General features: G+C 47.9%; 1 protein-coding gene across 17 annotated transcripts in view; it reads left to right on the top strand.

Annotated features, from left to right (window-relative positions):
- Positions 1–25,872, top strand: part of LOC123282353 (liprin-alpha-1-like) — a 113,843-nt gene that overhangs the window by 39,251 nt on the left and 48,720 nt on the right. For 13 of the 17 annotated variants that reach the window (XR_011495095.1, XM_070487877.1, XM_070487886.1 and 10 more), the window contains 10 exons: positions 14,225–14,326; positions 14,668–14,832; positions 15,477–15,551; positions 15,902–16,003; positions 16,228–16,452; positions 18,129–18,275; positions 19,665–19,799; positions 21,422–21,505; positions 23,459–23,590; positions 24,898–24,960. Coding sequence is in view for 16 of the 17 variants with exons in the window: in XM_070487877.1 (XP_070343978.1) it covers positions 14,225–14,326; positions 14,668–14,832; positions 15,477–15,551; positions 15,902–16,003; positions 16,228–16,452; positions 18,129–18,275; positions 19,665–19,799; positions 21,422–21,505; positions 23,459–23,590; positions 24,898–24,960 (1,230 nt within the window). In the remaining variant the exon portion in view is untranslated. The remainder of the gene's footprint in view (positions 1–14,224; positions 14,327–14,667; positions 14,833–15,476; positions 15,552–15,901; positions 16,004–16,227; positions 16,453–18,128; positions 18,276–19,664; positions 19,800–21,421; positions 21,506–23,458; positions 23,591–24,897; positions 24,961–25,872) is intronic. The other 4 variants (XM_070487878.1, XM_070487890.1, XM_070487889.1 and 1 more) reach the window with 1 other exon arrangement.

Raw genomic sequence — 25,872 nt, 5'->3', positions numbered from 1 at the left:
GACTAGGAAACATAGTTTAAGGGTCTCGCGGAGATGTTTTAAAGCCTGGTGATGTAAGTGCAGAGTAAGCATGTCCGATGTGGTAACTTAGCGTGCAGCTGGCACGAACACTTTTGTCTGCCTGTTTATTTTAGTAAATTTGTGGGGCTGAGTCGGAGTCAGAGTCGGCTGGTGCTCTACTTTCCTGGAAGGGTGTGTTAACGTGGCCAAGCTTTCGGGCAGCATCTTCGTAGGGAAATGGGGGGCTGGCCCCTTGAAGTCGCCTTGTGTTTAGGCACACAGACTATGTATGTGATGTTTACATAAGCTTCATAACTGGGGTGTCAAGCTGAATAATCACAGGTTTGTGATTATTTCTACTGTTATGTAATAGCGTAATATTTTAATCTGTCCTTTATTGCCATGGGAGGTTAAAAAAGGCAAAGATTTGGGGCCAGCCCCCTGGTGTAGTGGTTAAGTTCGGTGCACTGCACTTCAGTGGCCTGGGTTTCGGGTTTGGATCCTGGGCACAGACCTACTCCACTCGTCAGCCCTGCTGTGCCAGCAACCCACATGCCAAGTAGAGGAAAATTGGCAACAGATGTTAGCTCAGGGGCAGTCTTCCTGGCCAAAAAAAAAGGGCAAAGATTCTACATAGAGAAATTGCAGTGAAATAAAACATTATTTTTGCAAATAATGTTTTATCTTCTAAAAAGTAGTAAGACAGTCCTCACTTTGCATGGGACTATAAAAATGACCATGCAGCTGGCCCGCTACAAAGCAATCTTAATCATTGATGGAGATGATTATGTTTGTGATTGTTACGTTGTTTTCAAGACATTGCAAACTCTCTTAAATTATAAATGTATGAGGAAATGACAAAAACAGTAAAAGTAATCTTTATTTAGTACACTGCAATTTATAACATTAAAAACGTTGAGAATTAAATTCCATAGGTCTTTGAGCCAGCAGGTCCATTTCTGGGTTTGTACCTTAGAGCAATCCAGTACCTCCTTTTTATACATAATTTTAAAAAATCAGTACAATATCCTAATTATAAAATAAAGTAAATTTAAAAAGTTAGTTTACGGTGAAACATTTCATTCTGTAAATGTTTGGGCATGACTGCACCGAAGACGCAAGTCAGATGTTTGTACCTTGTGCTGATGAATGAGTTTAAGAGAAGATGATCAGAAGCCATTCCATAGAAAAATATAGAAATGTGAAAGAAGAGGTGGCCACTCCATAAAAGTGTGTTAGGATAAGTAAACACAGACCAATCTCAATTGTATTTGATCCGAGAAAAATGAATAACCGTGACTGAAATAAGGACAGCGTGCCGTTCGTATCACAGATTGTCAAGTAGAGACCTGGGCAAGTACAACAGTCTCGCATACGAGCTGAGCCTTCTTTGCAGGTGAAATGTCAGAATAGTTCCCTTGGTCATGAGAGGGCCAGGGGAGTGACGGAGGGTCACGAAGAACATATTGCCTCTGGAACTCTCACCAAGTGCCCAGGCATGCGTTCAGTCTCTGTCATATGAGAAGATTTTGGAGACCCCTATTTGATGGGCGACAGGGAATGGAAGATGGATCCAAAGAAGAAAGTGGGCCCTAAAGTGTAATAACACACCAGAGGTGGCCACTCCATAAAAGTGTGTTAGGATAAGTAAACACAGACCAATCTCAATTGTATTTGATCCGAGAAAAATGAATAACCGTGACTGAAATAAGGACAGTGTGCCGTTCGTATCACAGATTGTCAAGTAGAGACCTGGGCAAGTACAACAGTCTCGCATACGAGCTGAGCCTTCTTTGCAGGTGAAATGTCAGAATAGTTCCCTTGGTCATGAGAGGGCCAGGGGAGTGACGGAGGGTCACGAAGAACATATTGCCTCTGGAACTCTCACCAAGTGCCCAGGAAGCAGGTGTTTCATAAGCTGCTGGCCCAGGAGGAATAATTTAGCAGTAGCTATTAAAATTGCAACTGACCTTTGACTCAGAAATTCTAAGGTTTTATCCTGCAGATGCACTTGGCACACGTGCAGAATGATACATGTACAAGGTTCTTTGTTGCCATGCTGTTTGTCAGAGCTAAAGATCGGAAGCTCAGTCGTAAGTGTCCATCGGTAGGAGAAGAATAAATACGTTACGGCTTTTGTGTCAGTGCGGCTGTGAGAGGAGGAGGACGCTGCGAGCGGGCCGGCCCTCCTCAGGCCGTGTCCCTGCTGGAGAGGCACTAGAGGGAATGCGTGTCTCACTGGATTCTCCGCGCGTCGAACCTCGGGATAAACGGGGAGCGTCTGCCTTCAGCTGCCTGCCGAGTTGAAGAGCCACCAGGGCTGGAAGGGAGGCCTCCATGGATACCTTTATTACCATTTGTGAAAAACAAAGTTTTAAAAGTTGGTGTGAAAAAAAGCTCTGTCCTGAGCATCCTTCCGTTGCTGCTGCTATCCCTGTTTTGTAAAAGTTTGTGATGGCCAAAACATCTCCGTGGAAATGTGGATTTTACGCTGCTCCTAATGATGGCTTTAGGCTGTGAAGGTCAGGCAGGCAGTTTCTGGTCTCATACTTTAAAGACAGTTTCCTTATGATTCAGTAGTTTTTTGGCACGTGCATAGATCTATGAAATGAAGTATTCGAAAATGAAAACTATTTTATACTCCAGTAAGCACGAGCAGCGCCAAAAATCACATACTTGCTTTACTGGAAAGTTTGAAACATGGTGTGAATATAAACTGGACATTAATATGCTTCATATTGTGTTTTCATTTTATTATTATCTAGTGTTGTTAATTTATCTGAAACTCTTTAAGGTAGTCGTCGTTTGTAAAAAAGTAATGATTAAAAACAAAACCTACCTAGAAGATTCCAGAAGGCACTCATTCCTATTTGAATTAAGGATTTCTGCCCTTGATTTTTTATTTCATTGGTTTGATTCTCCCCTGCCGCTCAGGCTCAGTTTGAAAAATTTAATCAGAATGTTTTTGCCTGTGAGTATTTCGCTGTTATTATGCACTGAAATGTTATGCTTCTGAAATATACTTTCACACTAATATTTCAGATTGTTTTGAAATATACGTGTGCATTCATATTTCACATTGTCTTGACTAATTGTGAGACATTATTTGTGTTTAAATACAACATGCTTGTAACAACCGAAAACATTTTGGTTTACTATTTAGCAGAAAGGTAAAAATACGTCAAGCAAAACTTATACTCACTGCCCATGAGTAAATCCCCATTTTTGCTTAAAAGCAGATGCCTTCCAAAGAAGAAAGGAGTGATGGCTAACATAGCTAGAAATTTAAATTGGAAATGAGGAACAAAAATGGAACAATTCGGGGCTGGCCCCGTGGCCGAGTGGTTAAGTCTGTGCGCTCTGCTGCAGGCGGCCCAGTGTTTCGTCAGTTCGAATCCTGGGCACGGACATGGCACTGCTCATCAAACCACTCTGAGGCAGCGTCCCACGTGCTACAACTAGAAGGACCCACAACGAAGAATATACAACTATGTACTGGGGGGCTTTGGGGAGAAAAAGGGAAAAATAAAATCTTTAAAAAAAAAAAAAGGAATAATTCACTCATTGCCATTGTAAAGAAATGTGTCTACCCCTGTGTACACCCGAGAGAAAACATAGCATAAATCCACATAAAAACTTGTGCAGGAATGTTCATAGCAGCATTATTTGTGATCGCTAGGAAGTGGAAGCAACCCACATGTTCATCAGCGAATGAAGGGATAAACAAAACGTGGTCCATCCGTGCGGTCGAATATTATTCAGCCATAAAAGTGAACAAGGCCCTGACACACGCTACGATGTGGATGAACCTTAAATATGTGCTGCTGACTGAAAGACACCAGACACGAAAGGACAGATATTGTGTGATTTCATTTATATGAACCGTCCAGAACAGGCGAGTCCGTAGACTCAGCGGATTTGTGGCTGCCAGGGGCTGGGGGGGAGGTAATGGGGAGTGACTGCTAATGGATCAGCTTTTGGGGCGTGACCAAAATGTTCTGGAATTACTGGTGATGGTAACACAACATTGTGAATATGCTGAAAATCACTGAATTGTACTCTTGAAAATGGTTAAGATGGTGAATTTTATGTTAGTGACTTTTGTCGTAGTAAAAAATTTCAAAAAGAAAAGAAAAGCAGTGTGGTCCCATTTTTTATGAATTTGAGTGATGTGGATTGAAAATAGTGTTATAAAATAGTCACATCAGGGGCCGGCCCACGGCCGAGTGGTTAAGTTCCCGCGTTCTGCTGCGGCGGCCCGGGGCTTCACTGGTTCGGATCCTGGGCATGGACATGGCACCACTTGTCAGGCCACACCGAGGCAGTGTCCCACATGCCACAACTAGAAGGACCCACAACTAGGAGATACAACAATGTACTGGGGGGATTTGGGGAGAAAAAGCAGAAAGAAAAAAGGGAAGAAGAAGATTGGCAGCAGTCGTTAGCTCAGGTGCCAGTCTTGGGGGGAAAAGAAATTCACATCAGTGTTTCAATTACTGTGAGGTAATGCAGTTCTCTCAAGAGTAAAAAAAGTTAAGATGTCAAAAATGATCAAATGTCAGAGTGGGCAGACCAAGTTGTGAGTTGTGTTTGTGTTATTGCCGCCTGGCAGTGCCCCTGCAGCCGGTGGACAGACCGCATCCTACAGAGATGCTCAGGTTTGGCTCTAAAGGATGCTCGTTTGGAATTAGACTCCCACACAATGCATCCTCCCTAGTTGCCAAGCCAACAGTTAGGAAAGAGGCACAGGATGGTTTTTTTCAATAAACTTTATTTTTTAGAGCCATTTTGGGCTTACAGCAAAATTGAGGGGGAGATACAGAGGTTTCCCCGTATACCTCCTGCCCCCCACTCCCCCAGCCTCCCCTACTGTCCACACCCCCCACCAGCGTGGCACATTGGTTACAGTCCTTGAACCTACGTTGATGCATCGTCACCACCCAGAGTCCACGGTTGACGTCTGGGTTCGCTCTTGGTGCTGGACCTGCTGTGGGCTGAACACGTGTGTAAGGACCTGTGTCCACCATTATAGGTCATCCGGAGTAGTTTCACTGCCCTGAAATCCCGTGCTCCCCCTGTGCATCCTTCCCTTCCCCCAGCCCTGGCCATCACTGATCTTTCCAGCATCTCCATAGTTTTCCCTTTTCCAGAATGTCATATAGTTGGAATCATACAGTATGTGATTCTTTCACCAAGATTAGCTTCTTTCGCCAAGGAATGTGCATTTAAGATTCCTCCGTATCTTTTCACGGCTTAATAGCTCCTTCTTATTAGTGCTGAAGAGTACTCCATTGTCTGGATGGACCATAGTTCATCCACTCACCCACTGAGGGACTTCTTGGTTGCTTCCAGGTTTTGGCAATTATGGGTAAATCTGTAACCATCTGGCACAGTGTATTCTTGACCTGGTCCATACATACATTAAAAAAAAAAACACTAAGGTAGTTTTTTCCTCCTCCAAATGGAAGTCACGTTCGGTTTTTGGCAGAACAGGTTTGAGCTGCTGTTGGGAGCAGTGGCTGCTCAGCACTTAGCAGAGACGAGTTTTGAAAGACGAGAGCAGGCCCTGGGGCCGACAGCTGGCGAAGGGTCCAGCTCAGGGAGAGCGGAGGGCTGGGTGGCGCTCAGGTTTGCTGATCTTGGAGAGCGGTAGGTAGGTGAGTGGCAGGGAGAGGGGGCGGACAGCGAGAACCTGGGCGGGCATGAGCACGGGGACGCGGGGCGGAGTGCAGACCGCCTCTGAAGTGTGGTGGCGAAGGTAATGGGAGGTGACGGGCGGGCTGGAAAGCCAGCCAGTGGTCCCTGTTGGAAGAAGGTGAGTGTACGTGTGATCGTTTTCCCCCTCATGGGTGGGAATGCTTCTGTTAAGAGCTGAGCTAACGTTTGAAGGTACTTAAGTGACATCCGTTTTAGCAATATTGCAAAAATCAGCCCGTCAGAACCCTGTTAGCCACCTGCTCCTGGTGGAAACGCCCGGAGATGCTGTGGAAGGAGCTCGGCGGGGCCAGGTGGCGGCCATCGCCTGTGTTTGAGGGCTGACAGTGAGGCCTTTCAGCGGAGTGGCTCATTTCCAGCATCCTCATTTGATGTCACACTTGTGGCCGTGGTAGAACGTAGATGTTGCTCCCCATATTTTTAGATGAGTGGTCAAGATGGAGAACTAAGTGACCAGTCCAAGGTCATAAAGGTCAGTTGTTTCCCAGCATGGCTACTGAATTCCCCTGGGAAGCCTTTAAAAATACATATTCCAGGTTCCACCCCAGAAATGTTGATTCAGTAGGCTGAGGCCTAGGAGTCTGTATTTTCATCAGCTGCACAGGTGGTTTTTAGGCAGCTGGTCTGGACAGCACGGTTCCCTGTGCCGCCTGCAAACCTCTGAGGTGGACGGGTGTTTTGTTCTGCAGCACACGGCCCTTAGGCCATGAACTGAGCAGGGCGAGTGGTGGCCAGGGGAAGACCGGCCGATTCACAGACCTGAGGCAGAGGGCACAGCCAAGGCACAGACGTGTTCTAGGAACTGTAGATGAGTTGGGACTGACGTGCCGAGTAGGAGACACAGAGTGATGAGGGAGGAGGCTGGAGAGAGAGGCAGGGTCAGAGCTCCAGGAGCGGACTTCTGGAACCACCCCTCCAGACCAAGGAGACCTGGTGTCCCAGGCAGAGCGGAGGCAGCGAGGACCCTCCAGAAGATCCAGGTAGGAGGCAGAATTAGTACCCAGCAGCTGGTTAATGTGGGGGGAGAGGAAGTGGGTGATGTGACGTCCGGGAGTCTGGCTTGGACAACTGCATGGGTGGGTCCTCTGCTGAGTTGAGTGAGGGCCTGGGAGGAGTTGGGGGCTGGGTCAGGGAGGAGGGTGATGAACTCCGTTTGGGGAAGGTGGTTTAAGCGTCCAAGTAGAGATGTCTGATGGGCAGTTGGACAGTTGCCGGGGTGGGGGCTTAAAGCCTTGGACACAGGACACAGGTGTGGAGAGTGAACAGGGCACCCAGGAACCTTTTGTTCAGCAGTTACGAGAGATGAGCAGGGAAAAGGACGAGGGGAAGAGAAGGGGAAGGTGGGATCGCATGCTCCCTGACGGTGGTTGGCGAGGTCAGCGAGCACGAAGCCTGCCTGGGGTTAGCGCAGGCGAGGGGATTGCTGTGTCTGAGCCAGAGCGCTTTCAGGGCAGCAGCGGGGCCTGAGGCCAGGTTGCAGAGAGCAAGAACAGGATTCAGGATTGGGGTGTGGTGGCTGAGGGGGCAGGTGTTTCTGAACAAGTTCTGTGTCCACGTGGACAGTCCGTATTCTGGTCCCGTCCTGTGCTCTAGCATGGTTTTGGGAGACAAAAAGAGAAGGGAGGATTGGTCTTTTTTTTTTTTTTTTTAAATACAAGGCAAGTACATAGTTAAAAATTTAGAAAGGAATATAAATTAAAAACGAAGTCTCGCTTCAGCCCCCTTTCCCAGTCCCAGTGGGTAACCTGCATTAGCTGTTTGCTGGGTGTCCGTCTCGGTGTTATCTTAAAGACGTAAAAAATACGCATGGTGTGTGTTTGCTGTGAACCAAGTTGAGATGACGCTGAAATACTGTGCTGTACTGTCTTTTTCGGTTCGGATTATACAGTCTCTGCTATGAATCCCTAAAAGCTGAGCAGCAGCATAAATTGTGTCAGTATTCGTTTCTTAAAGAGAAACCGACAAGAAAAGAAATTAGATGTATTGGGACTTTGTAACTGCTTATGCATTTTACTCTGTTGCTTGCAAATGGCATTCAGTGACTGAAAATCCCGTGCTGTTGCCTTAAAAGTGGCTTTCCACAAGTCCAGTGAGCTGACGGTCAGCTTTTCCAAGGGCGTAAAGTTCGCTGTCTTCTGAGTGTGCCTCTTCTCCCGTCGTTAGATGCGACATGAACAGACAGTTAGACATAGTCTGTTAACAGGAATAGATAGTTGTAATAACCTTTCTAGGCACACTTTTAGTCAAGATGCTGGAGTATTGAAACATATGATTTGCTGACTCGTAAATAAACTTCCAATTTCCTTTATTTCACAATTTGACATGCTTTAAAACCTAAGGCTGAAGCGGATAGCTTCTGCTGACACAAGATAATCTGTCAGTTCTGCAAGTCAGTTTTTCAGGGGTTCGTTTAGTGTGCTAACAATTAGACCCTGTTTCTATTTGTCTATTACTCTCTCTGTCCCCACACCAAGAGGACGGGTACTTTTTGCCTCCACTGAAGCTTTGCTCCTGTTTCAGCAGGTTAGCGAAAATAATGAAGAGTAGCTAAAAAATAAAACGAAACTACTGATGGAGATGATAGAGAGTGAAAGATGCTGAAGCGCAGCATGGGATAGCTGAGTGAAGAATTTGGGGGAAGGGCGGGGGGGGCAGGGGTCAGGACTCACGTGGGGCTGGGGGAGTGGGAAGGGCCGCTGCTTCCAGCCCAGAGTCCTGCAGTTGCTGGGAGCTACTGGAATGACTGGGAAGAAAGAATGTTCTTTGCTTTCGGAGCTAAATGTCGCATCTGATCCATAGGACTTAACTTAAAATTGGTCTCATGGCGGATTTTGATAAATAATGTCTGGTTTGCATAATCTGGACCTATTATCCAGATCTGAACCTTTTGTCCAGAAATGCTAAATGTCAGCATTTTTGAGCGTTATGTGAAACCAAGTTCTTGAGCTGGTGTTAATGGCTGTTACCTTCCCTCTTCTCAATCCTAGAAAATGTCAAACGGAAATGCAAATCTGTATTGCTCAGACTTATACTTTAAATGAAAATATCCCAGTGATTATTGGATCTGTTCAGTTTCAGAGATACTTTAATTATAGTAAATAGAACGACACTTTAGACTAGTAGTATATGTGGCTTACAGTATTTTTTAGAGAAACATTTTTTTTCTAAAGAGGAAAAAGGTAGATGCTGACAATTAGATTCCTGTGATGGTAATAGAGGAGATCATTTACTGCACATATTTGGGGTTTGTTCAGCCTGTGCTAGTTTTTTCTGCAATAATGATACACAGTGCACATATGAACATGCTTCTGGAATCTTAAACTTTGGAATTTCCTGTCTAATGTTTATCTAAACTCCTAAGTTTAAATTTGCTTTGATGCTTTTTCAGTTGTCGAATTCTTTTGAGCCAAGGGAAAAGGTTTTCCTTTAAGGAGTAAAAATAATTGTCAAGTTCTGTAAATGTGTTTTCTCCCATGGCCAAAGCAGTCTGTCACAGATTTCTTTTGAGATATAACCCAGCGATAGGAATGAAGCATATTCTCTTTACAGGTGAACGAAGACAGTCTGGGCTGTTAGGAAGAACTTAGGGGAACTGCATGAAAGAGACAGAGGCTTGCCCGGGGAGGGGGGCGGGAGGAGGTCGGGAGGAGGTCACGGGAAAGCGAGGTGACAGGCATCCAGCATAGGGGCTCGATGGGAGCGCAAGTGGGCTCCGGGGCAGAGCTATCTCTTTCCAGGCGGTGTGAGTCCGTGTAGGAACCAGCTCCTCGTCCCGGTGCGCAGGGGAGCTTCGACGCACCCCCTGAAGCGTCCAGTGTCCACCTTGTTGTGCTTCGACTAGGCGTTTCATTTAAAGGTGGCGAAATTTGTCCATGACAGCTAGTAAGACTTAAAAATAAAACGCTGATACTCAACCCTCCTGGGACTGCAGGTCCCCTGCCACTGGTCATGGTCCCTCGCCCTTCTCCCCTCTCCCTTCTTCCTCACCCCCCTGAAATCCCATGGTCCATTATCATCACAGCCTTGCACGCCCTGCCCCTCCCTCGCCTCTTTCGCTTCACTGTACTCACCGGCAGAAGCCTGCACCCAGTAAGTGCGTTCTCCGTCCGCTGTCGTGACCAGTGACCGGAAGTGGACCGGCATGCTGCCACAGTCACGTGACTGTCAAACAGCGACTCTTCTCTTCCTAGATGACTGTTTTCTTCCTTCCCCTTTCCCCTCCCCAGCGCTCCTCACCCACCCTTAAACTTAACGCCAAGTCCTCTGTTTTCTCAGTGAAATTGGAAGAAATCAGAAGAGGTCTTGCGTAAACTCTCACCACATGTCTACCTATTTACCTGGATCTGAGCCCATGTATTCGGCTGCCCTTCCTCTTACTGTGGGCGAACTGTGTGCACCCAGGAAAGGCCACCTGTGCACTTGGCCGCTTGGCCTGATCTGCTCGCGCTTACTCAGGGGAGTTACTCTGTCAGTCCCACCGCTCCCCTGGCTTCCTGCCAGTCAGCATGCACACTGTCTCGTCCTCCAGAAGGTCTTTCTAAACCCATGTCTGCTGCAGCCCCTGCCCTGTTTCTCTTCCCCCTCTACCGCCCAGTTCCTCAAAGGAGTTTTCACTTCTCCTCCTGCTCTCTAGTGACCTCAGCCCAGTCAGGCTTTCGGCCCTGCCGCTGCGCCAGAACTGCTGTTCTCACGGTCACCGCTGACCTGCCTTTCAGCAGATCCACCTATCAGTGATCGGTCAGGCAGCATCAGAGATAGGGCTGATTCCTGCTGGGAGCGCTGGATTCCGGCATGTCCTCCTGCCCACTGCCCGCTCCCAGTCTGCTTTGTTGATGCCCCTCATCTCCCAGCCGTCCAATGTTAGGTTGTCACAGGGCTGGAACCTTATCTCTTCTTGTCTGCGCTCAGTGCCTTGTCCATTTGCGTGGAATGCAGTTGCTATCCCGTCTTGGCCAACATTCCCGAGAACTCCAGACAGGGAATTGCAGCTCTGCACTGGGTATCCCAGTCTGCTTGAGTGTCTGATGCTGTCTCAAATGGAGCAGTCCACACTGGACTTCCGCCCCTCTCTTCAGAACGTGCTCTTCCCATGCTCGTTCCCTTCTCGGAACGTAGTGACTCTGTCCCTCCCTTGCTCCTGCCGGAATCCTTGGCATGGTCTTGGGCCTTTCTTCCTCTCAGATCTGTTGGGTCTGTCAGCACATCCTGTTGGCTCTCCTCCAGGGCATCTTCGGAGCCCACCGACTTCTCTTACAGTGCGCTCGCTCACCTGGTCTTGCCTGCGTCATTGCAATACCTGCCTGGTCCCTCCACTTCTGGCCTCACCCTCTTACCAGCTCTTCTGAACACAGCATCTCCCTTGAGGGAGTGTGTGTCAGGCTTCAAGACACATTGAGTGACTTCTTTTAGTGTTCCCGGAGTTTCTTTCTGTTTGCAGGCCTGCGGTGGAATACTGAAGTACAGAGTCGTCCGTGTTCTTTAGCCAGTCTTGTGCTCTCAGGAGCAGCCTTTTCTCCAAGGGCACTGTGTGTGTGTAAATTGTGATAAAATATACAGACCATATGGAGTAAAGCAATTCGTTTCAGCAGAGGAAAGGATGACTTGAGTAACTATTGGTGTTGAAACTGTTGTCTATCCATTTGAACTAAAATAAAGTTAAACCTTAATTTTGTACAATGAAAACGTATATACCTACCATTTTAACCAGTTTATTGAGTAGCTGGATGATTTCAGTGAAGCCTGTGTCTGTGGCCCCCGGCTGTGCTCCTGGGGGGGGGGGGAGGTGTGGCTCTGGACAGGCCCCCAGTCACCCTGGGCGGTAGTGCAGTGGTAGGGGCCCTCTTCCCCTCTGTCCCTGACCCACCCAGCTGTTAACTCCACTAATTGCCAGCCAATTGCTCTAGTTCCAGCAGTGCCCTGGGGCATAAATTCCCCTACACATGAACCCAGTCAAATCCTGCCTCCTTTCTAGGAGTTGTCTCCAGGTCAGAGTTTGGTATTTGCCCTGACCCCAGAGGGTTCCTCCCAGCTCCCCAAAGCTCCAGTTCCCTCCTGCACACCAGCGGGGTACCATCTGGGCTGTGTCTTGGGAAAGCCGGTCATCTCCTCCCAGCTGCCTGTCACCTGATGCCCACTGTTCTTGAGAGCGCCCTTAGGCTTAAACTTCACCCTTGGAGTCAGCTCCTTTTGGACGAGATTAGGAGCTCTCTTACTGCCTCCCCCCGCCCCCCCCACCGGAAAATCTCTGAACTAGGGCTCTGGAGCCTGGTGCGGACAATGGCAGGCTCCTCTGAGTGACACCTGTGCTCTAGGAGCTGAGCACTGGCAGGGGTGGGCAGCAGCCTGGGGTCTCTGCAGCCTTGGAACCACTGCCTCAGAGAGCGAGGGCGGGGATGATCAGGGCCAGGATTCTCAGCACGCGCCACCCAAGGTGTGGCGTGAGCCTCTATTCCTTGAGTGGAAGTTGGGCAGAACCTGGGAGCCCGCACATCTCCACCATGCTTCCCTCTGCGCCAGGTAGCTGGGGGCCCAGGTGGGAAATGCTGCTGTCCTGCCCCTCCCAGGAAGAAGTCCTTCCGATGGGGGCCAGGGGAGATGGGGGCAAGGGGACAGGAAGCCTGTGTTCTTGGCTGCAGCCTCTAGATTGGAGTCTCTACCTCCTGGAGCTGGGGTGGGGGAGGGAGCAGTCTTGGTGCAGAGGCCGCAGACTCGTCCCTTTCCACGGAATCTTCATAGATTTTCTTGAATAGATGTTTCTTCATTTGTTATTTGCCCTTAGGACCAGGTCAGAGGCTTTGAATAGCTGTTTTTTTGGTTTTGGGGGAAGATTAGCCCTAAGCTAACTACTGCCAGTCCTCCTCTGCTGAAGCCGAACGTGTGAACTTAACTGCTGTGCCACCAGGCCGGCCCCACAAATAGTTGTTTTTATCTATTAATCTCACGAGTTTCACTGGGGAGCAGGTCAGCAGAGCTCCTCATGCTGTCAGGCTGGAAGTTGATCACCCACAGTCATAGACTCTTGAAGAAGAAATTAGATAAAATGGGCGTTAGCTGACTATATCCACAAAAATGTTCACGTGTCCTTCAAGATCTCTGTAAACTGTCTCCATGCCCATCCCCTTCTATTTGTTACCCTTGAAATAACAGCATTCGAGAAAAAAATAAATGTTTTCACTTTACTCTTTTCCATTGTTGAATGTAACAATGTGGCTTGGTTCCTTTCATCCCCCAGGGGTAAGTATTTCAGTTCTGCATCATGGCTCAAATAGGCTTTTGTGGGCTAGCCTTATAAAGTCAAATTCTAATTGACCACAGATGGTAATGCTGACTTTGAGTTGCAAATGATTAATTTAGGAATGAGCTTTACGCCACCTGTTTGTCAATTGATTTTCTAGAATTACCTCAATCAGCCTCTTTTCGTATTTTGACTGGCAGCTCGATTATTTGTTAGGTGAACCTTTATCCGTTCCTTTGTCCAGTAAAGAGAAAACTCTTAAAATGTTGAGAAACGTTGGCAGTTGGCAGATAATTTTAATTATTTCAGAGGAGTTTTGCTCCATTGAAAAACTGACAGGAGAATGTGAATCCTTTCCTTTCTCCCCAGCTTAATGACATCGTGTTTGTGTGAGGGTGCTCAGTGTTGCAGTTAGAAGTGACCCACGGTTGACAAGGGGAGCACCTGGCACCTCTCCTCTCAGTGATGTCGTCAAGGAACTTTTTCCACTTAGCTAACGAAATGTCTTCTTTTTTTTTTTCTTTCTGCTTTATCTCCCCAAATCCCCCCCGACCCCGTACATAGTTGTATATCTTAGTTGCAGGTCCTTCTAGTGGTGGCACGTGGGACGCCGCCTCAGCGTGGCCTGATGAGCGGTACCATGTCCCCGCCCAGGATCCGAACCAGTGAAACCCTGGGCCGCCACAGCGGAGTGCGCGAACTTAACTGCTTGGCCACGGGGCCGGCCCCAGAAATAAGTCTTCTTAAACTTCCCCTTCCTACCAAAGGCTTACTGGCATTTGTGAAAAGTCCACATTAGGTAGTTGGCTTTGAGTAATTACTTGGCCAATCCGTTAGCGTTGGAGTGCCATCAGCCTTTTCCTGGGGATGCTCTTCCCCAGGGGAGAATCCGCGTAGAGCAGGAGGCTGGGTGCAGGGCGGCGGCCTTCGGGGCCTCTTTACTCTCCGGTGGCTCCAGATCACCGGGGTGCAAGTCGTTTAAAGATGTCTGTGTCCACTTGGTGTCAGGATTCCTGCTCAGGAACGTGTCGAGGGCTTCTCTGGGTCTGAGGAGGTGGGCTTGGAGTCCCTTCTTCCTCCGCTGTGCGTGTGCCCAGGTGCAGGGGTGGAGGGAGGGTGGCGTCTGAGTTACGGCGTCTGCGCAGTCTTGGGCTGGTGGCTCGACCCCCCACGGAGGTCCCTTAGAGCCTCCGGCTGGGGTTGCCTGTGTGAGGACTGGGGTGGCTTGCTGGGAGTCTGTCCTTAAAAGATCTCTTTTCCCCCCTTATTTTCTAGGAGTTTGCAGCACTCAATAAAGAGCTCAGTACGTGCAGGGAACAGCTCCTTGAAAGGGAGGAAGAAATTGCCGAACTGAAGGCAGAGAGAAACAACACCAGGGTCAGTAGGTGCCGGAACTTGAGCCTCTGGGCCACTATCAGTCACTCTGGCTGGCTTTAAATGCGAAAGACGTCCACTCTACCTGGTTTCAAACACATTTTCGACATTTTCCCACGACTTAACTGTGATCGATCAGTTCAGCGTTCTCATACTTTTCTTGAAATTCATAGTTAAGAATTAGTATTTTGATCCATTTGAGGAGGAATTTCTCTAACTTTCTACTGGATTGAAGTCATTCACACTGGTTCAGCATGAGATGGAAAGGATTGATTTGCCCCGAATCCCAATGTGCAATTGAAGGTGTTGTTTAAACTTGCGTCTGTGTTGGCCTTTTCTCCCAGCTGCTGTTGGAGCACTTGGAGTACCTCGTCTCCAGGCACGAGCAGTCCCTGAGGATGACGGTGGTGAAGAGGCAGGCGCAGTCCCCCGCCGGCGTGTCCAGTGAGGTGGAAGTGCTGAAGGCGCTGAAATTGTTGTTCGAGCACCACAAAGCTCTGGATGAGAAGGTACCGGCGGCCCCGGGGCCAGCCTTGGGCTGCGCGCTGTGCGCCCGGCGGGCGTTGTGCGTGTGCAGCTTCAGTTTACTCTTAGTAGCTTCTGGAATTCTTGTCAACAAAGTTCTTCTGTAAGAAGACAGTTCTATATGGTTAAAAAGTATTAGTTGGCAGAAATGTTTTAGATTTTTGTTTGTTGTTTTTTCCTTTTTCTCCCCAAAGCCCCCAGTACACAGTTGTGTATTCTTCGTTGTGGGTCCTTCTAGTTGTGGCATGTGGGACGCTGCCTCAGCGTGGTCTGATGAGCAGTGCCGTGTCCGCGCCCAGGATTCGAACCGACGAAACACTGGGCCGCCTGCAGCGGAGCGCGCGAACTTAACCACTCGGCCACGGGGCCAGCCCCTGACATAAATGTTTTAAAATTTATTATATCCTGTTTATAGATTTGCTGTTAAGAATTGGGTAGTGTAATTTATTTAGGGAGAAGATTTTTCTCAAACTTAAAATTTAAAGCTGTTAATAGCAAGTTTCCATGACGGTAACATCAATGAGAGACGTTCCAGGTGTTCTGTGTTATATTCTGCTAGTGGTAGGGTCACTGTCCGCGAAGGCTTGGAGAAGTGTGCACCCACACACTCCACCCCTGCTGTTTTCAGGTGAGAGAGCGGTTACGAGTAGCACTTGAAAGATGTAGTTTGTTGGAAGAAGAATTAGGAGCCACACACGAGGAGGTAAGCTTGCTAAATCATTGTGTGCTTGGAATTGAGGGGTGTTAATTTTTACTTCTTAATTTTGAAAAAAGTATGATGCCTTAGTGGTGGATATCACATGTTCTTTATCTTTCTGAATCTGGGTCATTTGAATGACTCGTAAACTAGACTTTTATTTCCAAGTTGCAAAAGTACCCGGTTGGCCAGAGATGATAAACTCTGTTTTAATAACCTGGTTCCCCTCAGGGTGGGTGACACCACCATGTGTTTTCTTTTTGTGTTATGGTTACAGTTTATAGTTATGTTTTTCCAAAAGAAGTTTGCTATCTTTACTTATTTCTTTGCTCTTATCCAATTTTTTTTGGTTTTAGCTAATGATTCTTAAGGAACAGAATAATCAGAAAAAAACACTCAAAGATGGGGTGCTTGACGTAAACCGCAAACAAGAAAATACACGGAGCACTAATGGAAAGGCAAGTCCGTGGGCTTTCTCTTTGTCGTCTCCTAGTTCCATCTGCCCGCAGTGTGCGTGCGGCACTGTTTGACAACTGTTGTCGAGCCCCGCTTCGAGCTTGAGTGTCGTGAGCGCTGTGCCGTCCAGCAGGTCTCGTAAATCAGCTTTGGTTTTACCTTCCTCCTGGAAGTCCTTTACTTCCTAGCTCACCAAACAAGCCTATTTAAGGATTTTTTCCCCCAGCAGCGATCTTCCAATGGTTCCTTAAGCCACGAGGAGGACCTTGCTAAAGTCATCGAGCTCCAGGAAGTCATAGATAAGCAGTCGAGAGAGCAGAGCCAGATGAAGGAGCATCTGGCCGCCCTTTCCAGTCACGTCACGGAGCTGGAGGAAGACCTGGACACCGCTAGGAAAGCTCTCATCAAATCTGAGGAAATGAACACCAAGTTGCTGCGGGACGTCCGCGAAGTGAGTGGTGGTGGAGACGGCGCTGCCCTGGAGTCCCGGGGCTGGGCGGTTTGGGTTTGATCCTCGCTCATCTTGTCCCTCACACTCCCAGCTCCCTCCAGCCTTTGGGTTACTGTATAAGTGACGGCCAAACAGAACAGCACTGTGAGGCTGTGGTAGGCGCCTCCCCATCTCTGTGGTGAGGCCTCCTTTCCCTGAGGTCTTCGGAGCTGGAGGACCCCCGGTCCAGCTGGTCTGTTAGCCTGGTGGCCGCGGCTCCCCGCCGTGCTGCGGTGTGGCTGTAGTGCCCTGGTCTGTGGGTCCCTCAACGTCCACGGCTTCCAGGCTGTCTGAATTTATTCTTCGTTATGCTCAGGTTTCCTTCTTGCTTAAGGGGAATGTTGGTATCGGTTGTCTGCTTGTTCCCTGAAAGTGATGTGAGCGTGATCTGCTGACCGTTAAGGGCGCGTTCCTGGCAGTCTTCCGGTGCTCTGACCTTCTGCTCTGCGAAGGGATGGGTGACAGTATTGAATGTCAGAGGTCGTACCACAGCGAGAGTCGAATTGGCTCACACTGTGCCGTGAGGAGCGTGCTGGAACAATATGCAGAAATAGACTCGTTTCCGGCACATGTTTCTGCACGTAGAATTATTTACGAGAATCTGTCTAACCATCGTTATAAGAGCAAATGAGGGCTGGATACTTTCTCTGGTGCTTCCTCCTGTCACTGCAGCCCGTCCTTTGTAAACAAACAGAACACACGCACGCGCACCCCTGCGAGACCATCTCAGAGAGCCTGTCGGGAAGACCCTTCAGACCTTTTCACGTGGGTGCGGACCAGCCGCACTGCCCCTTCAGCAACTCGGTGCGAGCAGTTTTCTGTAGGAATTCAAAACAAAGAAAAAGACTACATTTATTACAGAACTTGTTTAGTTATATTGTTCTTTGGCAGCAGGAGGAGATTATTTATGTGGCGGAGTTTAATATGCAGAGGATTTCGAACTTCTTTAAGACCCGTCACTTTGAATATTAAGACGTGGCTAACATGAGTTCCTTAGTAAACAAAGAGGGACCTGAAATGGACTTTTAGGTTGGGGGACAGGAATGGCGCTATCAGAAAGTTCTGGTCCTGGTTTCAGTGTTCGATACTGTGTAGTAGAATTTTGCTGCTGAATGAGGCATCAGAAGGTTGCATCCAATTAAATTGAACTTTGACTTCTGTTCCCATTTGTTAATGTTATTGCTTTAATTTTGTGGTAATTGCATGAGGTTTCATCCAACTTCTAGCCAAGAAAATGAGACTAGTGTCTCAGCATTGTGTCCTTGAGGGGCTTCGCCCCGTCCTGCAGGAGCGCACTTGCATTGTGAGGCACACAGAGGTCGTCTCTTCATTGTCAAGACCTTCACCTCCTGGGATTCTTGCAAGATTGGGCTATTTTATTATCCATTTTTCTGGGTAATCTTATGTAGAAAAGGATAAGCTTCGTAAACTGAGTGGCCAAACATAGTAGGTGAATATTTATGAATATTTATGATATTTGAGATAGGTACATTGCCATTCACCTTGAAGGAAACTGGCATCTCTATCAACTTAATTCTGAGGACACTAATTTTATATTTGATTTCAAAATTAGAGTTTAGTCCAGTTTTTTCTCTCTTTAGCATTCACCTTTTTTCCGTCTGAAACACCTAATGTAGGCCATGGCCCAAAAGGAAGACATGGAAGAGAGAATCACTGCTCTGGAGAAGCGCTACCTCGCGGCGCAGCGGGAGGCCACCTCTGTGCACGACCTCAACGACAAACTCGGAAACGAAATCGCGCACAAAGACTCCGTGCATCGCCAGGTAGGGGATCTTACAGAGCTCTGTCTGGCTTTCACTGAATAATTACTAAGGCAGTTAAAGGCCTTTTTCCTGTGACTTCCATGTTGGAAACCAAGGCCCAATGTAAAGTTTTTGTAATCTTAGACTACTGTGTTCAAAAGGGTGAATGACTTCAACTGGCCAGTTTTAATTACTTAGGATTTGATTTAACCATTTTATGGAACTGCACTCCTTGCTTCTTTCTCCTGTTTTGTTTTGTTTTAAGTGAATGTTAATCTGTTGCTTGTTAGCGTTTTTACCAAAGGAGCAGAGTGGCAGAGAGCTGCAAGGCAGCGGCTGCTTGTTAACAGCTGGGTCAGTGTAATACATGGCGCGTTTAGAAATGCAGCCTGCAGGGAGAGTCTGCCCCTCCTGCGGTTTGCTGAGCCACGCTTGCTCCTGTTTCTCTGTAGCCCCAGAGAATCGAGTTAACCAGGAAACCCCAATTCAGCTTCTTGAAAATAAAGTGAGTTCATCTGGTGTATCATAAAGTGTATCATTAAACCCAAAATAAAAATAAAACATAAAATACTAGGAAGCCATTAACAATTTTATTGTGGAATACTGTTTGAGAGCTTGGGAGTTGTTCACAGGGATGACTTTAAAGGGCAGACCACAAAATACTGTGGACAGTGTGATGCGTTTTCCAAAGGTTTTCAAGCGTAATATATTGTCTGTATGTCTACGGAGATACGTGCACACAGGAAGAGGAGAAAGCTGCTTAGGAGCAAATGTCCGCCTCTCAGGAACCTGAACTTACAGATGATTTTTAAAATTTTCTTTTTTTAAGAAGTTCTTGTCTAAATTTCCTACATTGAAGTTTTTTTTTAGAGTAGGAGGACTTTTTAAAAGAACAATGATACATTTACAAAAATAGCTTGACTAGCTTTTCCTTAGGCCGACTCTTCGAAGGTCTCTGTTTCAAAGGAGAAGGCCATCTTTTGGCTTACCTGCCCCTGGCAGTTGGCTGGAAGTAGTGTTACCTTCAAATCATGGGTCTGGTTATTTTTTAAAAAGGGTTAATAATGACTCTTCTTCCTTAACTTGTCAATAAGAATGAGCAAGCTTCTACAGAAAATGGGTTTTCTTTCATGTATAGGAACTTTGTTTTTTGTTTTGTTTTTTTTTTAAGAAAAAAGACTTCTTCAAAGATATTTAGGTAAAGCAACTACTTTGGCAGAGGGGCTTTGCACATTGAAATCAAGCCCAAACAGTGGAAGACGAGGTTCACTCTGAAGTGCCTGCCAGCACAGTGCTGCTTCTGTCAGAGCTGGTTTAGGAGATGTCTGCGTTTAGAGTTTTCCTCAGTTTGTCAGTATGGAGATGGCCAGAAGATTTGGTCCATTTTGATGCTCTGCTCTCGTTTCGTAGACTGAGGATAAGAACCGCCGGTTACAAGAGCGCCTGGAGTTGGCGAAGCAGAAGCTGCAGCAGACCTTGTGGAAAGCGGAGACGCTCCCCGAGGTGGAAGCGGAGCTGGCCCAGAGGGTGGCCGCGCTCTCCAAGGTGCCGCCTTGGGTTCCCTTCTGGGGCCAATGTCGGGATTTTGATCTTGAGATGATTTCCCTGTGTGCCTTGTTTACCTTTTGTTCTTATGTCGGTGCACCTCCGCCCGCGAAAGAGCTCAGATTGGTTCTTAGTCTTGCGTTGTCTGAGATTGGACCGCTTTTTAAATGTCCAGTGTGAGCCTCCTCTTTTGTTATCCCTGAACTAATTTCTCTCCAGTTTTGTCAGGTGTGTGCTGTTCATCCCCAGGCTGCTTGATCTAAGAGTCACTGCTGCTTAGAGTTAGTCAGCAACTCAAAGTGTAGGATGGAAGCTTTGTGTAGAAGGATAGACTTGGTCCCAGAAATAGGAAAACACCATTCTCATTTGTTTTACTTTTTCTTTTTTTTTTGCTAAGCAAGAGTCACCCTGAGCTAACGTCTGTTGCCAGTCTTCCCCTTTTTTGTATGTGAGCTGCTGTCACAGCATGGCCACTGGCAGATGAGTGGTATAGGTTTGCTCCTTGGAATTGAACTCGGGCTGCCAAAGCGGAGCACACCGAACTTAACCACCAGGCCAGCAGGGCTAGCCCTGCCATTTTCTTTTAAAGACAATGAAAATAAATTTGTAATAAACAAATTTTTAAGCAATTTATTCATTCATCTGTTCAACAAATGTTGACTAGGCGTATGCAAGACACGTGCCCTGCCCTCTCTATCCACAGGTGACTAGGCACCTTCAGAATGATGTTGTAGGTACTAGAAGCAGGTGGCCCGTACGGGAGGAGGAAGCACGTGATGACAGAGAGCCCAGCCTCCCTGGGCCTAGGGAAGGCTTAGCCTCCAGTGCCCGTGGGAGTCAGCCAGGCAGAGAAGCGGCCCCGGGCCAGGGGGCCTCCTGGCAGAGGCCTGTGTGGGCGCCTCCGTCAGTGGTTTCATGTCGCCTGGTTCGAGCTTAGTGAGCTGCTGGGGAGGGCACCCGTGGGAAAAGGGCAGGACAGGCACAGGCTGCTGCTGGTGAAAACTCGCCTTGGGTGGGTCAGATGCTGTCGAGTGCCCACAGGCCTCCCTCAGAGCAAGTTCATTGCTAACAGCTGTCGCAGAACCGCTTCTCTTCCTTCGTGATCTGCGTTTAAAGTGTCGGTTTCTTCTGTCCCCTGTCATCTCTCCTGTCCCTGGTTGGCCTTATAGTCTGACCCTTTGTCTTCTGGAATGTCTGCTGCTAAGGAAGCTAAACTGTTCGAACTTACTTCCCAGCTCAGGAAGGTAGAACGTGTGCATTGCTCTCACTCGCGCTTGCTGCTTCCTGCTTTCCCTGCTGACTAACCAAACGCGATGTGAGGGTGGGGAGCATACGATCCACTGAAATTGGGCACAGGGTCGGGGAAACACATTTCTCTCACCACATTTGTCACCAACACCAGTCCTGCCTCAGCGTCACCAACGTGAGAGGATTAACCGCTTCCCAGATGAGCACGTGAAGCCACGTAGGCTGTGTCGGAGATGTAAGGAGACGCTTTCCGTCTCACGTGGTTGACAGTGGTGCACGCAGAGCATGTTCCGCTGGCTGCCGCCGCAGTGGCGTACAACATGCTGCCAGTGAAGCGGAGACACTGGTTGAACTTACACTGTGTTTGCTGACAGGCCGAGGAGAGACACGGCAACATTGAGGAGAGGCTGCGCCAGATGGAGGCACAGTTGGAGGAAAAGAATCAAGAGCTGCAGCGGGTACGTGTCCAGGCACAAGGCCGAGCGCCGAGCCCGGTGCGGGGGGATGTGCTCAGGCAGAGGAAAGCAACACCTCGTGATTCCACTTGTCCCGACGCGGACACCGGTCCCTTCTCCATCCTGTCATGTGTGTTTCATTTGTGGCCTCATGTACGAGTCATCTGCTGACAGGTGCATCCACCCCGGGGACAGTCATGCCAGCACTGCAGCAGGGGAAGAGCTTGGTGCCCGTAGGCCCTGCAGGGAGGTGGGTCCCCAGCCCGAGGAGGCCACTTGCTTCTCTGACCAGCTCGTCAGGGGACCTGCTCCAGGCGCCCCTGAAACCTGAGGTGCTGGCCTGGGGTCCCCGTGAAACTTAGAGTGAGGCGTGTTGTCCTAGATGACAGGTCCACTTGCTTAGGATATGGCACCGAAAGCCCAAATTCAGGTCACGGGCCTGACTGTCTCCCAAAGTACCAAAGTATGACTGCAGACACACAGGTGTGTGCAGAGGTGGGTATTGGCGAGGAAGAGGAGACCGTGACTGAGCTGTGAGCTGTGAAGAGAGTGTGCAGTGGAGGCTCGTGTCAGTTGAATCCTGAGAGAGTTTTCCCTGAGGAGTTGGTCAGGTGTCAGTGTGGAGCATCCAGGCAATGGAGCGAGTGGCCGTCCTGCGTCCGGCTGGCACCCAACCTTACGACACCAATTCAAGGCCGTCAGATTTTATTTTCACCAGAAGCCCGTATTCTTGGGCGTGGACCGCAGACTTTCAAACATTCTGACTCCCTTCAGAAGATTGTGTCTTAGTCCTCTGCCTGCCCCCCATACACACACGCGTAGCTCTTAGGCAGAGATTTTTATCCGTTTGGGGATGCACTTCCTTACTTTCAGAACTGTTGATAGAATTTGGAAGGACCAGTGTTGAGATAGGGGTGCCATTAATAAGTAAGGCAATTCCAAGTAAACGTTTAAGTTGCTTTGCTTTAAAAATATTTGAACACCGGTGCCTTATTGTGTGGTCTGCTGGGTCTCTCCAGATGGTGGTAGCTGCTGTGTGTTGGGCATGATTCTGAGAGCCTTCTGTTTGATTTGACCGTGACCCATGAGAAAAGGGAGATGCTGGCACCCGTGGTGGTCAGCTGAGGACGCTGAAGCACGGAGGGCTTGACTGTGTTGGCGATTGCCTGTGGGCTGCTCCTCCAGGCAGCGTGGCTTGAGCGCAGGTCTCAGCCCCCGAGCCATGCTGCCCTCTGCCCGGGAGCTGCCCACCGGCCCGGGGGACCCACCCTGACAGGTGCCGCCTGTTAGCCCTTCCTGTCCCCTCCACGTGCCCTTTGTATTTGTTCAGAATAAGGGGTGAAAACAAGCTTTTTAAGCCATGAAATTGATGATAGTTTTATAAAACACAGACTTAGCAACTTTATTTTTATGTTTTAAAATTACTCGTGATTATTTGTAATTTTTCAACATAAACGTTCATTACAAAAAATTCAAGTGATGTAGGAGTATAAAGAACAGGTGAAAGTCTCTGTCTCCACTGTTTTTTCCCCAGATGAATTTCTTTACCTTTTGCTTTGTGAGTTGAGTTCATTTTTTCTCCTGAATCCAGACGCAAGCTTCTGTTTACATGGGCAGATTCCTCCACTGGTGTGTGGATAAGCTGATCCCCTTGAAACTCTGCTGTGTCTGGGTGTAAATCTGCTCCTGGAGCCCACCCGACAGTCAGTGATGGGTGACGTTGCTGAGGCCCCGTGAGGGCCTCGTTTAAGGAGCAGTGGACGTTCTCATTAACGCTCTCGCAGACTTGGCCCTGCCTTTCTCTGCGCCTGTGAGGCAGTCCTGGTCATCGTGTAGACGTCCACTGATGGCGGAGGGCCGGAACAGCCCAGGGATGGCGGCACGGGTGACTCCACGGTGGGGGAAACGATCCTGCCTTTGCTCGCAGTGGCCAGGTTTTTGTTTCTCCTGTTCCAGGCAAGGCAGAGAGAGAAGATGAACGAGGAGCATAACAAACGCCTGTCCGACACCGTCGACAAGCTTCTGTCAGAGTCTGATGAGAGGCTCCAGCTTCATCTCAAAGAGAGGATGGCTGCCCTGGAAGACAAGGTGGGATGTCACACACCTCGCCGAAGGTTTCCCATCCTTTACAAAGAGATCGCCCATGTTCTGCTCCCCGGGAATGCTGCATAATGGTGGTTAACAGCCATTACAGGAAGTAGAAATGACTCCGTAAGGAGGAAAAAGTGCCAACTGTTAACCGCTCGCTGAATTAACTTCTCGTTTGTTATGTTCTTGCCCAATTGGTGTGTATGGAAGCTTGTTTACCATTCTTATTCTCTAGAGCAGGAGTTGACAAACTGTTTCTATCAAGGGCCAGATAGTAAAAATTTTAGGCTTTTACTAATTATGAGTAATTGAGCAAAATAATTTCATGCCTACTAATAATGAGCATGAAAGCAGCCGTTGATGACATGTGAGTGAGTGACTGTGTTCCAGTAGAACTTTGTTGACAGGGACAGGCCCTCGCTTGCCAGCCCCTGCACTGGAATCTTTTGCTGGGCCCGGCCCTCACCCCTTCGTTGCTCCTGCGTCAGAAGTTAATTTCTGTCTCATTTATAAACATAACGGTGTAGGAGAATGGTGTAAAATAAAGGCTTGGATCAACTGAAAGTGTTCCAGCTCCTCCCTCTCTCCCTCCATTCGGTTTGGAAAACGTCTGAGCAGGACTCATGCTCCTCTCATCATGGGGACACTTCAGCCATCCCCAGGGTGAAGGAGAGCCCTAGAATTTGTCAGAGAAGCTCTCATGGGCGACAGTTGCATTGGGCCTTGGCACGACCTGTCCCGACTACACGGGTGTCCCTAAAGATAACGGCCAGAGCCTGCCCTGAGGTGGGCACCGTGGTCACGCTCATTCGAGAGAGACCAGTGGTCATTACTAATGACGTGAGGGTCCTGTTACACAGAGCCCGTCAGGAAAGGCGTTATCAGAGACCACACAGGGCGCTTCCCCCTTTCCTCCTTGATCAGTGGGCCAACCTTAAGGGAAGAATACTTTTACCTTAGATTTAAACTGTACATTTGAAACTTATGTCAGGTTTCCCAAGTGACCGATGAATTGTAAAATCTAAAAGCTACTATAGACCAGTTTAACGGATGCAGATAGGCCTACACCATGGGCTTGACATGCTTACTTAGAAAAATCCATCACGGAGGTAGTAGGTTCTGTATTTACAAATTATCATTAGAAGTTGCGATGGTCTCACTGTTGCATTTCACTCTAATACTGCTCATGAGTACGTTCACGTGGCCCCTTTTCCGTGGTACTTTATTGTCTTAGACAGAAATGTAGCCATACTATTATGTGAAACGTTTTCAAGAATCAACACTAAAGGACTCTTCATCTTTTGTAGAATTCTCTATTACGAGAAGTTGAAAATGCAAAAAAGCAGTTAGAAGAAACGCAACATGATAAGGTACTTAAATCTCTAAATCATTGAGAAATCCGTGAATTGAGCGAGTTCACTGTTGCTATAACTACTACAGACGTTGGGTGAAGTGGAGTCAAACTTTCCTGCTGTAAGATTTATGGCACTCCTAGAGTTGTGCGTGAATGCGTTTGTGTTGGCGGTGGATGTTAAGTCTGGCAGCGGGTAGGGATCAGAGTTCTGAGTCCTTTCTGGGTTCATTTGGAAGCTAAAACCTTAGCACAAACCTGTCCTCTAGAACTGTGCTGTGCAACAGAAATGTAATGGGAGCCACATGTATAATCTAAAATTTTCTAGTAGCCACATTTAAAAGTGTAATATGAAACAGGTGAAATTAGTTTTACTTAACCTGATAGAGTCAAATGTTATTTTATCATGTCATTAATATAAAAGCTAATGAGGTGCTTTACATTCACTTTTTCATAGTGGGTCTTTGAAACCCGCTGTGTGCTTTATAGTTACAGGACATCTCAGTTTGGACCAGCCCCATTCAGGTGCTCAATGGCCACGTGTGGCGAGTGGCTGCTGTATGGGACAGCATAGATCTAGAAGGTTATAGGTGACTTAAAAAGTTTTTTGTCAGTTTTCCTTACTGTTTTGACGTGTACAAAAATGAGATTGGATGTACAAATGAACAAATGATTCATGAATGAATGAATGTGTGCTCGATGTGAGACAAAGACAATACAGAAAGGAAAAAGACAACACAGGGAAGTATGTGCAGTAGAAGGTGAGTATTGTTCGCCTCTCCCCGTCCCCACATCTCTCTACAGAATTAATAATTGTTAATGACTCGGTGTTTCGCCTCTAAAAACTTCTCTTTGACTAAGACATGACTTTTTATTCATCAGGGTTTATAAAGCTAATTTGGTGGTCTGAGTGTTTATGTTTACTATAGGA

The sequence above is a fragment of the Equus asinus genome, chromosome 17, assembly GCF_041296235.1.
Source record: "Equus asinus isolate D_3611 breed Donkey chromosome 17, EquAss-T2T_v2, whole genome shotgun sequence".
Lineage (NCBI taxonomy): Eukaryota > Metazoa > Chordata > Mammalia > Perissodactyla > Equidae > Equus > Equus asinus.
Note: the sequence above shows the minus strand (reverse complement) of the source record. Positions and strands in the feature narration are given on the sequence as shown.